Consider the following 12226-nt stretch of genomic DNA (forward strand, 5'->3'; position numbering starts at 1 on the left):
CTGTCAGTGCTGTCCTCCAGTGTTTGACTGGGGGAGTAACAGGCTGGAGTGCAGTGGCTATGCACGGCCAGGAATCTGCACAATCAAATTGCAGGACATGTTGTTCTGGGTCTTGGACTAAATATATCTTTTTGCATGACTGTGTTTTTATTTGCTTGCTATTTTGAATGTGCTGTGTATGTTTTGTACCTTGGCCCCAGAGAAATGCTGTTTCGTTGGGCTGTATCCAGTATGGTTGAATGATTAAATTTGAATTTGATTTGATTTGACAGCCTCCTGGTCAGTACAGAATTACAAAGCAGGCTCAAGTGGCAGCACAGAAAGAACTGGAGTCATCTAGATACCCACCGTCCATGCTGGGGACAACGGTTTTCCTCAAAGCCAGCACCAGCCCCAGAGGGGAACCGAACAGGAAGAAATCAGTCACTTCAAATTCAAACTTGCCAGGGTTCATTCCTTCCAGCATGGTGGAACTGCTCGATCGCCTGGACCCGGAATCCGTCCTCAGAACACTCGACTGCAAACTAGAAGAGAAAATACACTCATCTAATAATTAACTTCTAAATTAGTTTCTCTTAAGTGTTCTATCATGAGCCCACCCTGCACATGGACTGTTTGTCCTACTCCCATCAGGGAGGAGGCTACATCGCATCCACGCCAGGACCAGCAGACTCAAAAACAGTTACTTTCCCAAGCAGTAAGGCTGATCAACACCCCCACCCACCACTGCTTTATCATTTCCTGTTAGAGTCACCTTATGTACAAACACTCCTGTGCCTACCGTCACTTTATGGACATACAATTAATCTATGTACATAAGCTAACTTATGTATTTATATTTATTGTATTTTCTTTTTTTTAAATTGTGTGTTGTTTATCTTATTGTGTTTTTTTTTTGTGCTTCATCAGATCCAGAGTAACAATTATTTCATTCTCCTTTACACTTGTGTACTGGGAATGATGTTAAACAATCTCGAATCTTGAATTAAGTTCACTGATGATACAAAGATTGGTGGTGTTGTGGATAGTGTAGAAGATGGCCAAAGGTTGCAGCATGGTATTGATCAGCTACAGATATGGGCGTTGAAAAGGCTGATTGAGTTTCATCATCATCATTATGTGCCATGTCGTATCACGCGGGCAATCATGGTCTTGACCATGCTTGTTCTTAGTAAATTTTTCTACAGGAGTGGCTTGACATTGCCTTCTTCTAGGCAGTGTCTTTACAAATCAGGTGACCCCAGCCATTATCAATATCCTTCAGAGATTGTCTGCCTGGCGTCAGTGGTCACATAACCAGGACTTGTGATGTACACCAGCTGCACATATGACCATCCACCACCTTCTCCCATGGCTTCACGTAACCCTGATCTGGGGGGGTGGAGGTGGGCAGGTGTTACACCTGGCCCAAGGATGACCTGCAGACTAGCATAGGCAAGAGTGCCTTGCACCTCCTATGACAGAGATGCACCTCCACCCTGCCACCCAAAGCTAGAGTTTAGCCCAACCAGTGCCAAAAATACTGGAGGAACTCAGCAGATTAGGCTGCACACATGGAGAGGAATAAAGAGTCAATGTTTCGAGATGCCAGTCCGAAATGTTGATTCCTTATTCCTCTCCACAGAGGCTACCTGATCTGCTGAGTTCCTCCATCATTTGTGTGCTCTGGATTTCCATCATCTTGCATGATCTTTTGTGTTTACAAATGTGAAGACTGCACTTCGGGAGAACAATAAACAGTACAAAGGGCAAAATCCTTAACAGTGTTGATGAGCAGAGGGATCTTGGGATCTATGTGCATAGCTCCATAAAAGTGGGTAATGATGCCATATAGAATGCTCGCCTTTGTTAGTTGAGGAACTGAGTTCAAGAGTGAGGAAGTTATGTTGCAGTTTTATAAAACTGGTTTGACTGCAGTTGGAGCACTGAAATTCAGTTCAGGTCGCCTCATTATAGGAAGGATGTCGAGGCTTTGGAGAGGGTGCAGAAGACATTTACCAGGATGCTGCCTGGATTAGAGGGCATGAATATAAGAGGAGGTTGGACAAATTTGGGTTGCTTTCTCTGGAGATAGAAAATTTAGATTTACAAGAGTAGGATGAATTCAATAAAAGTAATGAGTTGTTCATTCTGTAAAGAGCGAGTCACCACACTCCAGCTCTTTGTTAATAAAGAAAAATATACAAAACGCTGGAGGAACTCAACAGGTCAGGAGGCATCTATGGAGAGCAATAAACAGTTGACACTTTGGGCCAAGACCCTTCTTCAAGACTGGCCTGTTACCTCTTCTCACCTCCCCCCAGGTCCCCTCCTTTTTCCCTTTCTCCTGTGATCCACTTTCCTCTCCTATCAGACTCCTTCCTATCCAGAGCTTTACCTTTCCAACCCACCTGGCTTCACCTATCACACCTTCTAGTTATTCTTCTGACCCCCCCCCACCCCACCTTTTTATTCTGGTGTCTTCCCCCTTCCTTTCCAGTCCTAACGAAAGGTCTAGGCCTGAAACATTGACAGTTTCACAGATTTCCATAGATGATGCCTGACCTGCTGAGCTCCCCCAGCATTGTGTGTGTGTTGCTTTAACAGTTATAACCACTTTTCAGACACACTATAATTTCTGGAATGAGATGTTTGAAATCCAGAGCAACACACACAAAATGCTAGAGGAACTCAGTAGGTCAAGCAGTATCTGTGCAGAGGAATAAAGAGTCGATGTTTCAGGCCAAAACCTGACTCAGCCCAAAATATTGACTGTTTATTCCTCTGCATAGATACTGCCTGACCTGCTGAGTTCCTCCAGCATTTTGTATGTGATATCCACTTTTCTCTGTTTCTGAAACTGCCAACATTAAGGTGGAAATCAGTCGTAGAAAAGTACAGCACAGAAACAGGCCCTTAGTCTCATGCTGAACCATTTAAACTGCCTAGTCCCACCGACCTGCACTGGGACCATAGCCCTCCATACCCCTACCATCCACGTACCTATCCAACTTCTCTTAAATGTTGAAATCAAGCTCACTTGCACTGGCAGCTCGTTCATGAGTTTCCACTCATGTTCCTCTTAAGTTTTGCACCTTTCACCCTTAACCCATGACCTCTGGTTGTTGTCCCACCCAAACTTAGTGGAGAAAGCATGATGCATTTACCCTATCTATACCCCTCCTAACTTTGTTTTTTTTAAAAACACAATTCCCAATCTGCTGGAGTGATGGTTTATAAATCCAGTGAACTTGTTCTGTCAATAAATTATTTAGTGAGGTTTGATCTTACACAGGTAATTTAAAATGATCCTTTCCCTGCTACATTCCTTTACAGTGACCAAAAGCTAAGCTGTGCAAAAATTCTACTTGCGAAATCAGAACATATTGACCATTCAGTGACGTGGCTGCAGTAGGGGGTTGGTCTTTAATTAATCGCCGATTGAAGTGTTGAGGAAGACTGAAATATTGAGATGAATATCGAAGGGGAATGAGGGTTCAGTGCCAACTGCCTTCCTTTTGAATTGCTGATGGGAGGGATTTTGTTAGTTTTTTTGTGGGGGTGGAGTGGGAGGTTTTGGGTTGATGTTCTTGTTGCCATTCTTATTTTGTGTGGGGGCTGGGTTGATGTTTTTGTTTTGAATGCCTTCCATGGTTTCCTTTGTTTTACAGCTATCTGGAGAAGATGAATCTCAGAGCTGTATACTGCATACATACTTTAATAACAAATTAACCTTTGACCATTACTTTTAATAATGCTATTGTGGTCTGGGGAGAGATCTTCCTTTAATTTGCCTCCAGGAACTTCGGTCATTAACCGGAAAGCTTCAAGTTTGGTCATTAATTCCATGCTGATGCTAGGTGAGTGGCCTCACCAGGCAAGTCAAACCTCATCACTACCACAGCCCGACTGAGCTAGTTCAGAATTTTAATTGGATGCTTCTCACCTGGACAGAAAAGCCTGATGATGTTTAATGGTGTCGAGCTCATACGTAGAGGAATCGCTTCTCTTTCTCGGCAACTGTTTGTTTGGATTATCAGCGGTGCTTCGAGGAATGTCAATGTTGCTTCTGCTGAGATGCCGACTGGATTCCAGATTCGAGCCAGCAGTGTTATTCACAACAATTCCAGGAGATAACAGATCGTTGTCCTGTCGGTCAATTACAGAGCACAGGTGATCAATAACTATGCAGATCTAAGTCCTTCTGTAGACAGCCTGCTTCCTCAATGCTGTCTGTATACCTGGCATCAAAGCTATCAATTCTGTTAGAAAATAATCTACATCTTTACTGCTTCTACCAAAGTGCATGACCAGACACTTCCCTACACCATATTCCACCTGCCACTTCTTTGCCCATTCTCCTAATCTGTCTGTCCTTCTACAGCCTTCCTGCTACCTTTCCAGTAGTCCAATTTCCACTTTCATTCTTTATATATCTGCAAAATACTTTGGCTATCTAAGCTTCATATTTCATCTTTTCTCTCTTTATGGCCTTGTTCTGTCTTCTGATGGTTTTTAAAAGCTTCCCAATCCTCTAACTTCCCACTAACTTTTGCTTTTATGCTGTCTTTGACTTTCCTTGTCAGCCAGTTGCCTCATCCTCCTTTCAGAATACCACTACTTCTTAGCAATGTATCTAACCTATGCCTTCCAAATTGCTCACAGAAACTTCAGCCATTGCTGTTCTAGTGTCATTCCTGCTAGTATCCCCTTCCATTTAACTTTAGCCAGCTCCTCTCTTAAGGCTCAGTAATTCTCTCTACTCTACTGTAATACTGATACATCTTACATTATCTTCTCCCTCTCAAACTGCAGGGTGAATTCTATCATATTATGATCACTGCCTCCTAAGAGTTCTTTTACCTTAAGCTCCCTAAGCAAATCTGGGTCATTATATAACACCCAATCCAGAATCGCCTTTCCCCTAGTGGGCTCAACTACAAGCTGAACTAAAAAGCCACCTTGTAGGCATTCTCCAAATTCCCTCTCTAGGATCCAGCATCAACCTGATTTTTTCAACCTACCTGCATATTGAAATCCCTCATGACTATCGTAACATTGCCTTTTTACTTCCCTTTTCTATCTCCCATTCTAATTGTAGCCCACACTCTGACCACTGTTCAAAGGCCTATATATAACTATCAAGAGTCTTTTTACCCTTGCAATTGAATTCTACGTCTTCTAATCCTATGTCAGCTTTTTCTAAGGATTTGATTTTTTTTAATCAACAGAGCCACACCACCACCTCTACCTGCCTGCTCTTTTGTTACAATGTGTATTCTTGGATGTTAAGCTCCCAATAATGATCTTCTTTCAGCCATGACTTAGAGACTCACAATATCATACTTGCCAATCTTTAAATATGCTACAAGATCATCCACCTTATTCTGTATTCTGTGTGTATTTGAATATAACTTCTTCAGTCCTGTATTCATCACCCTTTTCAATTTTGGCCCCCCGTTACACTTTAACTCATCCCACTGACTGTAATTTTGCCCCATCACCTGCCTGTCCTGCCTCAGAGTCTCACTACACACTGAATCAACTTGTATACCAACTATCCTCAGCCCTATCACTCCTGTTCTCACCCCCCTGCCAAATTAGCTTATACCCTCCTGTACAGCTGTGGCAAACCTGCTCATAAGGATATTGGTTCCCCTATCAACAAGGAGGAGGTACAGAAGCCTGAAGACCCACACTCAGTGATTCAGGAACATTTCTGAATGGACAATGAACCCATGAACACTATCTCACTTTTCCACCCTCTTCATGCACTATTTATAGTATGGCATATAATAGAACAAAAATTAATGGGAAGTTAGAGGATTGGGAAGCTTTCAAGTATCAACAGAGGGCAACTAAAAAAGTCAGTAAGAAGGTAAAGATGGAATATGAAAGTAAGCTAGCCAATAATATTAAAGAGGATACCAATAGTTTCTTTAGGTACATAAAGTGTAAAAAGAGGCAAATGTGAATATTAGACCACTGAAAAACAATGCTGGAGAGGTAGTAATGGGGACAAGGAAATGACGGATGAACTGAATAAGTATTTTGCATCAGTCTTCACTGTGGAAGATACTAACAGTATAATGGAAGTTCCAGGTGTCAGGGGTCAAGAAGTGTGTGAAGTTACCATTACTAGGGAGAAGGTCCTTGGGGAAAATGAAAGGTCTGAAGGTAGATAAGGCACCTGGACCAGATGGTGTACACCCCAGGGTTCTGAAGGAGGTGGCTGAAGAGATTGTGGAGGAATTAGTAATGATCTTTCAAAAATCACTAGGTTCTGGAATGGTTCTGGAAAACTGGAAAATTGCAAATGTCACTCCACTCTTCAAGAAGGGAGAGAGGCAGAAGAAAGGAAACTATGGGCCAGTTACTCTGACCTCAGTGGTGGGGGAGATGTTGGAGTTGATTGTTAAGGATGTGGTTTCGAGGTACTTGGAGGCACAGGATAAAATAGGCCATAATCAGCATGGTTTCCTCAGGGAAAACCTTGCCTGACAAATCTGTTGGAATTCTTTGAAGAAATAACAAGCAGGATAGATAAAGGAGAATTGATTTATGTTTGGATTTTCAGAAGGCCTCTGACAGGGTGCCACATGTGAAGCCGCTTAACAAACTATGAGCCCATGATATTAGGGGAAGATTCTAGAATGGATAAAGCAGTGGCTAACTGGCAGGAGGCAAAGAGTGGGAATAAGGGGAGCCTTTTCTGGTTGGTTGCCAATGACTATAGTGTTCCACAGGGGTCTGTGTTGGACCAATTCTTTTCATGTTATATGTTAATGATTTCGATGATAGAACTGATGGCTTTGTTGTAAAGTTTGCAGATGATACGAAGATAGGCGGGAGCAGGTAGTTTTGTAGAAGTAGAGAGGCTGCAGAAGGACAAAGAGAAAATGGACAAAGAAGTGGCAGATGGAATACAATGTTAGGAAGTCTAAGGTCATGCACTTTGGTAAAAGAAATGAAAGTGTTGACTATTTTCTAAATGGAGAGAAAATATATTAAAAAAACTGAGGCACAAAGAGACTTGGAAGTCCTTCTGCAGGATTCCTTAAAGGTTAATTTGCAGGTTGAGTCTGTTGTGAGGAAGGCAAATGTGATGTTAGTGTTCATTTCTGGAGGACTAGAATATAAAAGCAAGGGTGTAATGTTAAGACTTAATAAAGCATTGGTGAGGCCTCACTTGGAGTATTGTGAGGTATGAGCCCTTTATCTTAGAAAGGATATGCTGAAACTGGAAAGAATTCAAAGGAGGTTCACGAAAATGATTTCAGGTTTGAATGGCTTGTCATATGAAGAGCGTTTGATGGCTTTGGGCCTGTATTCACTGGAATTCAGAAGATTGAGAGGTGCCTCATTGAACATTATCAAATGGTGAAAGGCCTTGATAGAGTGGACCTGAAGAGAATATTTCCAATCATGGGAGAGTCTAAGACCAGTGGATACAGCCTCAGAATAGAGGGGCATCCTCTTAGAATGAAGATAAGGAGTAATTTCTTTGGTCAGAGTGTGGTGAATTTGTGGAATTCTTTGTCACAGGCAGCTGTGGAGGCAAAGCTTGTTTATATATTTAAGGCAGAGGTTGACAGATTCTTGATTGGTCAGGGCATGAAGAAATATGCAGAGAAGGTGAAGAGATTGGGGCTAGGAGGAAAAATGGATCAGCCATGATGAAATGGCGGATCAGACTCGATGGGCCAAATGAATTAATTCTGCACCTATGTCTTATGATCTTATTTCACATTTTTAATATATATACTTCTTACTGTAATTTACAATTTTTATTATTATGTATTGCATTGAATTGCTTCAGCAAAATAACAGATTGCACGACACATACAAGTCATATTAAAATGATTCCGATTCTGATCTTAAACAAGAAAGGAAGCCCCCAAATAATAGCCATTTCACAGTTTATTAGTCTGGCTAACTTTTGTATATTCTTAAATCTATCTTGTATAACTATTAGTAACAAGATTAAGATAAAAATATTCTAGTTACTGAAAAGCCACAAATAGATATAGTATGTAGCAGGGAAATAGTGTGAACGAATTGATCAGCCATGACTGTATATCAGGCTGCTGAAGGAGTGAGGGGCCCAGTGATCACAATGCCTGCCATTTCACTCCCAATGTGAAAATCTCACTTCGATCAAGGCCCCTAGATTTTACAGAGAACTGTGCAGAATCTCAGTTCTCAAGAGTTCAGAGGAAAAGCTCAGCTGATGGAATAAATGCACGGCGTTACGGGGGTACAGCACGCTGAGCCGCTTCTCAGGATACCTGCACGCTCAGGACACTGCCTCGTCGGCTGCTGTTCTGGCTCTCCGACACGGTCTGGTTGCTGAAGCACAGGGCATCGAATCCCAGGATTCCACCCACGCAGTCTCCAATCAAACACACCTGCAGTGGGAAAGAAAACAGAAGATTTACAATGAACAGATATGAGTAAGAAACCTTAATGCTTTTCTAATCACTCCCAAAATTTATTTCTGGATCGGAAAACCCACAGAGGGTACCATGAAGTTTGGCTTTTGAGTGCTAGTGATTGAGGATTGCCCCTGTGAATAACTGAGAATATTCCTCTCTCTTTATGACTGAGACAGTATTGAAGCATGTATAGTGCCTTGAAAAAGTATTCAGCCCCAAAACCTCTATTCACATAACAACCAGGGATTTTGATTAATTTAACTGATAATTTTTATTTGTGAATCACATGCTCCTTTTTTCACAACAGAGCCAAAAAAAAAACAGGGAATGTTGCATAGCAAAGCTAAAAACTCAAAAATTGAAATGTCAGCATTTCAAAAGTATTCATCCCCCTTTGCTCAGTACATAGTTAAACCAACTATCTCAGCTATTACAGCCAGTAGTCTTTTTGGATAGGTCTCTATTAGCTTTGCACAAGGTGATGGAGCAAAATTTGCACATTCCTCCTTGCAAAATTACTCAAGCTGTGCCATGTTAGATGGGGAACGATGGTGGACAGCAATCTTGAGGTCTTGCCAGAGATGTTCAATTGGGTTAAGGTCAGGGCTTTGACTGGGCCACTCAAGGGCATCAATTTTCTTCAGTGAAGCCTTTCCATGCTTGCTTTGGGTCATTGTCCTGCTGAAAGATGAACTTCCTCCCCAGTTTAAGTTTTCTGGCAGAGGCTAGCAGGCTTTTATCCAAGATCCCTCTGTATGTAACAGCATTCGTCTTCCCATCAGCTCGGACAAGATTTCCAGTCCTTGCTGCTGAAAAGCATTCCCATAGCATGATGCTACCTCCACCATAATTTATAGTAGGGATGGTGTTAACCCGACTGGTATGAAGTATTAGATTTACACCAAATATACTACTTAGTATTGAGGCCTAAAAGTTCCACTTTAGTCTCAGCTGACCATAAGACCTTCTTCCACATCTTAAAAGGATCTTCTAAATGATGTTTTGCAATGTCTTTACTTGAAAGGATGTGCTTTTTTTTTTAAAACCAAGGCTTCTTCCTTGCCACTCTTCCATTAATACCCTTTTTGTGCAAGGCCTTAGAGATTGTGCAGCCATGAACTTCATCTCCAGTTGCAGCCACTGACTTCTGCTGCTCATTCAGAGTGACTGTGGTGTTAAAGTAGCCTCTCTTACAAGTGCCAATCTTCCCTGGTGATTTAGTTTAGAGGGACAGCCTGACCTTGGCAGTGTGGCAGTGGTTTCATATTTTTTTCCATATTTTCATGGTGGACTGCACTGAGCTCTGAGATATGTTCAGTGTCTTTGAAATGGTCTTTTACCCTTCTCCAGATTGATGCTTCTCTATTATCATTTCCCTGACTTGTCTTGAATGCTCTTTTGTCTTCATTTTGGTTTTGTCTGTCGAATCATACAGTTGGACCTTACAGAGAGAGGGGGTATTTATTCAGGTGATCATCCAATTTTCTACAACAAATTGGGTGAGTTGGAAAGGCAATGCACAGTATTGCATCTGAGGGAAGTTGTAATTTGAAAGGGAATGAATACTTTTTCAGTCTCACAATTTTGGTTTTCAATTTTTAGTAAATTGTTAACAGATTTTGGATTTATTCTTTTGATTTGACATGACGCATAATGTTTTGTACATTAGTTCAGAAACAGTACTTCAATATTTTTTAAATTTAGAAAATGAGACAATACAAAATGAAAATCATTGTGGGGGCTGAATACTTTTTCAAGGCACTAGCCTCTCCCTGCTTTTGGTGCCAGCTGTTCCCCTAAGGATTTTATTTCCCCCATGTGGCAGATTATATTTAATGCAGAAAAGTGTGAGCAGTTACACTTCGGGAGGACCAACCAGGGTAGGTCTTACACAGTGAACGCTATGGCACTGAGGAGTGTGGTAGAACAAAGGGATCTGGGAACACCGGTCCATAATTCATTGAAAGAGGCCACACAAGTATATAGATAGGGTCATAATGAAAGATTTTGGCACATAAGCTGAATACAGGAGATGGGATGTTATGTTGAAGTTGTTTGAGACATTGGTGAGGACTAATTTAGAATATTGCATACAGTTTTGGCCATCCACCTACAGGAAAAATGTAAACAAGGTTGAAAGAGTACAAAGAAAATTCAGAAGGATGTTGCTGGGACTGGAGGACCGAAGTTATAAGGAAAGATTTAATAGGATAGGACTTTATTCCTTGGAAGGTAGGAGATTGAGAGGAGATTTGATAGAGGTATACAAAATTATGAGGGGTAAATGTAAGCAGGCTGTTTCCGCTGAGGTTGAGTGGAACTACAACTAGAGGTCATAGGTTAAGGGTGAAAGGTGAAAAGCTTAAGGGAAACATGATGGGAAACCTTTTCACTCAAAGGGTCATAAGAGTGTGGAATGAGCTGCCAGTGCAAGTGGTACATGTGAGCTCGATTTCAACGTTTAAGTGAAGTTTGGAGAGGTATATTTTTGGTAGGGGTATGGAGGGCTATGGCCCACATTCAGGTCATTGGGAGTCGGTAGTTTAAATGGTTCAGCATAGACTAGATGGGCTGAAGGGCCTGTTTCTGTGCTGAACTTTTCTAAGACTCTATGACTCAATATTCAAATGAAATAGACATAGTTGATGAATCCTTGACTGGTAAATTATAATGTAAAAAAGTTCTTCTGGACATCCTGACGTTATGCTTCTTTTGTTGAATACAATTTTAACAGTCTGTGTGTACCAGGAAGTGCTCAGTATTTCACGAGTTCCCAGGGTCATCTCTTTGAGAAACACACTTCTATTTTTGGATGCTGATGGGTTGACAGCTTCAGGGTGTGCCAGTACCAGAAAGGCAACCTTATGGGGGGCTCCGTTACCCAACAAGGGCAAAGGAGGGCAAGGGAAGACCAAGAGAGCAAATGATAAGGATGCAATAGTTCAACAGATCAGAAGGTACAGCAGAAGAATAGATGGCTGGTAAGGGGGTTTAAGGGGGAGAGCTTTAATTTCTGGGGATTGAGATTCTTCCTGGGGTAAGTCTTTTGGGAAGGTAACTGAGGGTAGGACTCTCACAGTGAACAGTAGGGTCCTAGGTGATGTTGTTGTCCAGAGGGATTGAGGGATACAAGTACACTGTCCCCAGAAAGTGGCATCACAGGTAGACAAAGTGTCATAGAGTCACAGAAAAGTACTGTACAGAACAGGTCCTTTGGCCCATCTAGTCTGTGCCCAGCCATTTGAACTGCCTACTCCCATCTGTACCGAGACCATAGCCCTTTATACCCCTACCATCCATGTACCTATCCAAATTTCTCTTAAACATTGCAATCGAGCTTGTGCTGGCAGCTCGGTCCATGTTATCACAACTCCCTGACTGAAGAAGTTTCCCTTGAACTTTTCACCTTTCACTATTAACCCATGACCTCTGTTTGTAGTCCCACCTAACCTCAGTGGAAAAAGCCTGCTTGCACTTTCCCCATCTAATCCTTCATAAATTTGTATACCTCTATCAAATCTCCTCTCAATCTTCTATGTTCCGAGGAATAAAGTCCTAACCTATTCAATCTTCCCTAATAACTCAGGTCCTCCTGTCCAGGCAATATCCTTGTAAACTTTCTCAGTCCTGCTTCAACCTTATTTACATCTTTCCTGTAGGTTGGTGACCAAAAACTGCACACAATACAATCAGCAAAGAAGTCTTTTGGTACACAGGCCTTCATCAGTCAGGGCACAGAGTGTAGAAGTTAAGTAAAAGACATTGGTGAGACAGCATTTGGAAAAATGCTTAGGAGGGATAATGGCACCTAA

General features: G+C 41.8%; 1 protein-coding gene across 9 annotated transcripts in view; it reads right to left on the reverse strand.

Annotated features, from left to right (window-relative positions):
• The window catches only part of pitpnm2 (phosphatidylinositol transfer protein, membrane-associated 2), a 316594-nt gene that overhangs the window by 40588 nt on the left and 263780 nt on the right, over window positions 1–12226 (reverse strand). For all 9 annotated transcript variants that reach the window (XM_073051985.1, XM_073051991.1, XM_073051992.1 and 6 more), the window contains 3 exons: window positions 8268–8387; window positions 3926–4128; window positions 349–524 (listed from right to left, as the gene is read on the reverse strand). In XM_073051985.1, coding sequence (XP_072908086.1) covers window positions 349–524; window positions 3926–4128; window positions 8268–8387 — 499 coding nt within the window. The remainder of the gene's footprint in view (window positions 1–348; window positions 525–3925; window positions 4129–8267; window positions 8388–12226) is intronic.

Source organism: Hemitrygon akajei, chromosome 7, assembly GCF_048418815.1.
Source record: "Hemitrygon akajei chromosome 7, sHemAka1.3, whole genome shotgun sequence".
In the NCBI taxonomy this organism is placed as follows: Eukaryota; Metazoa; Chordata; class Chondrichthyes; order Myliobatiformes; family Dasyatidae; genus Hemitrygon; species Hemitrygon akajei.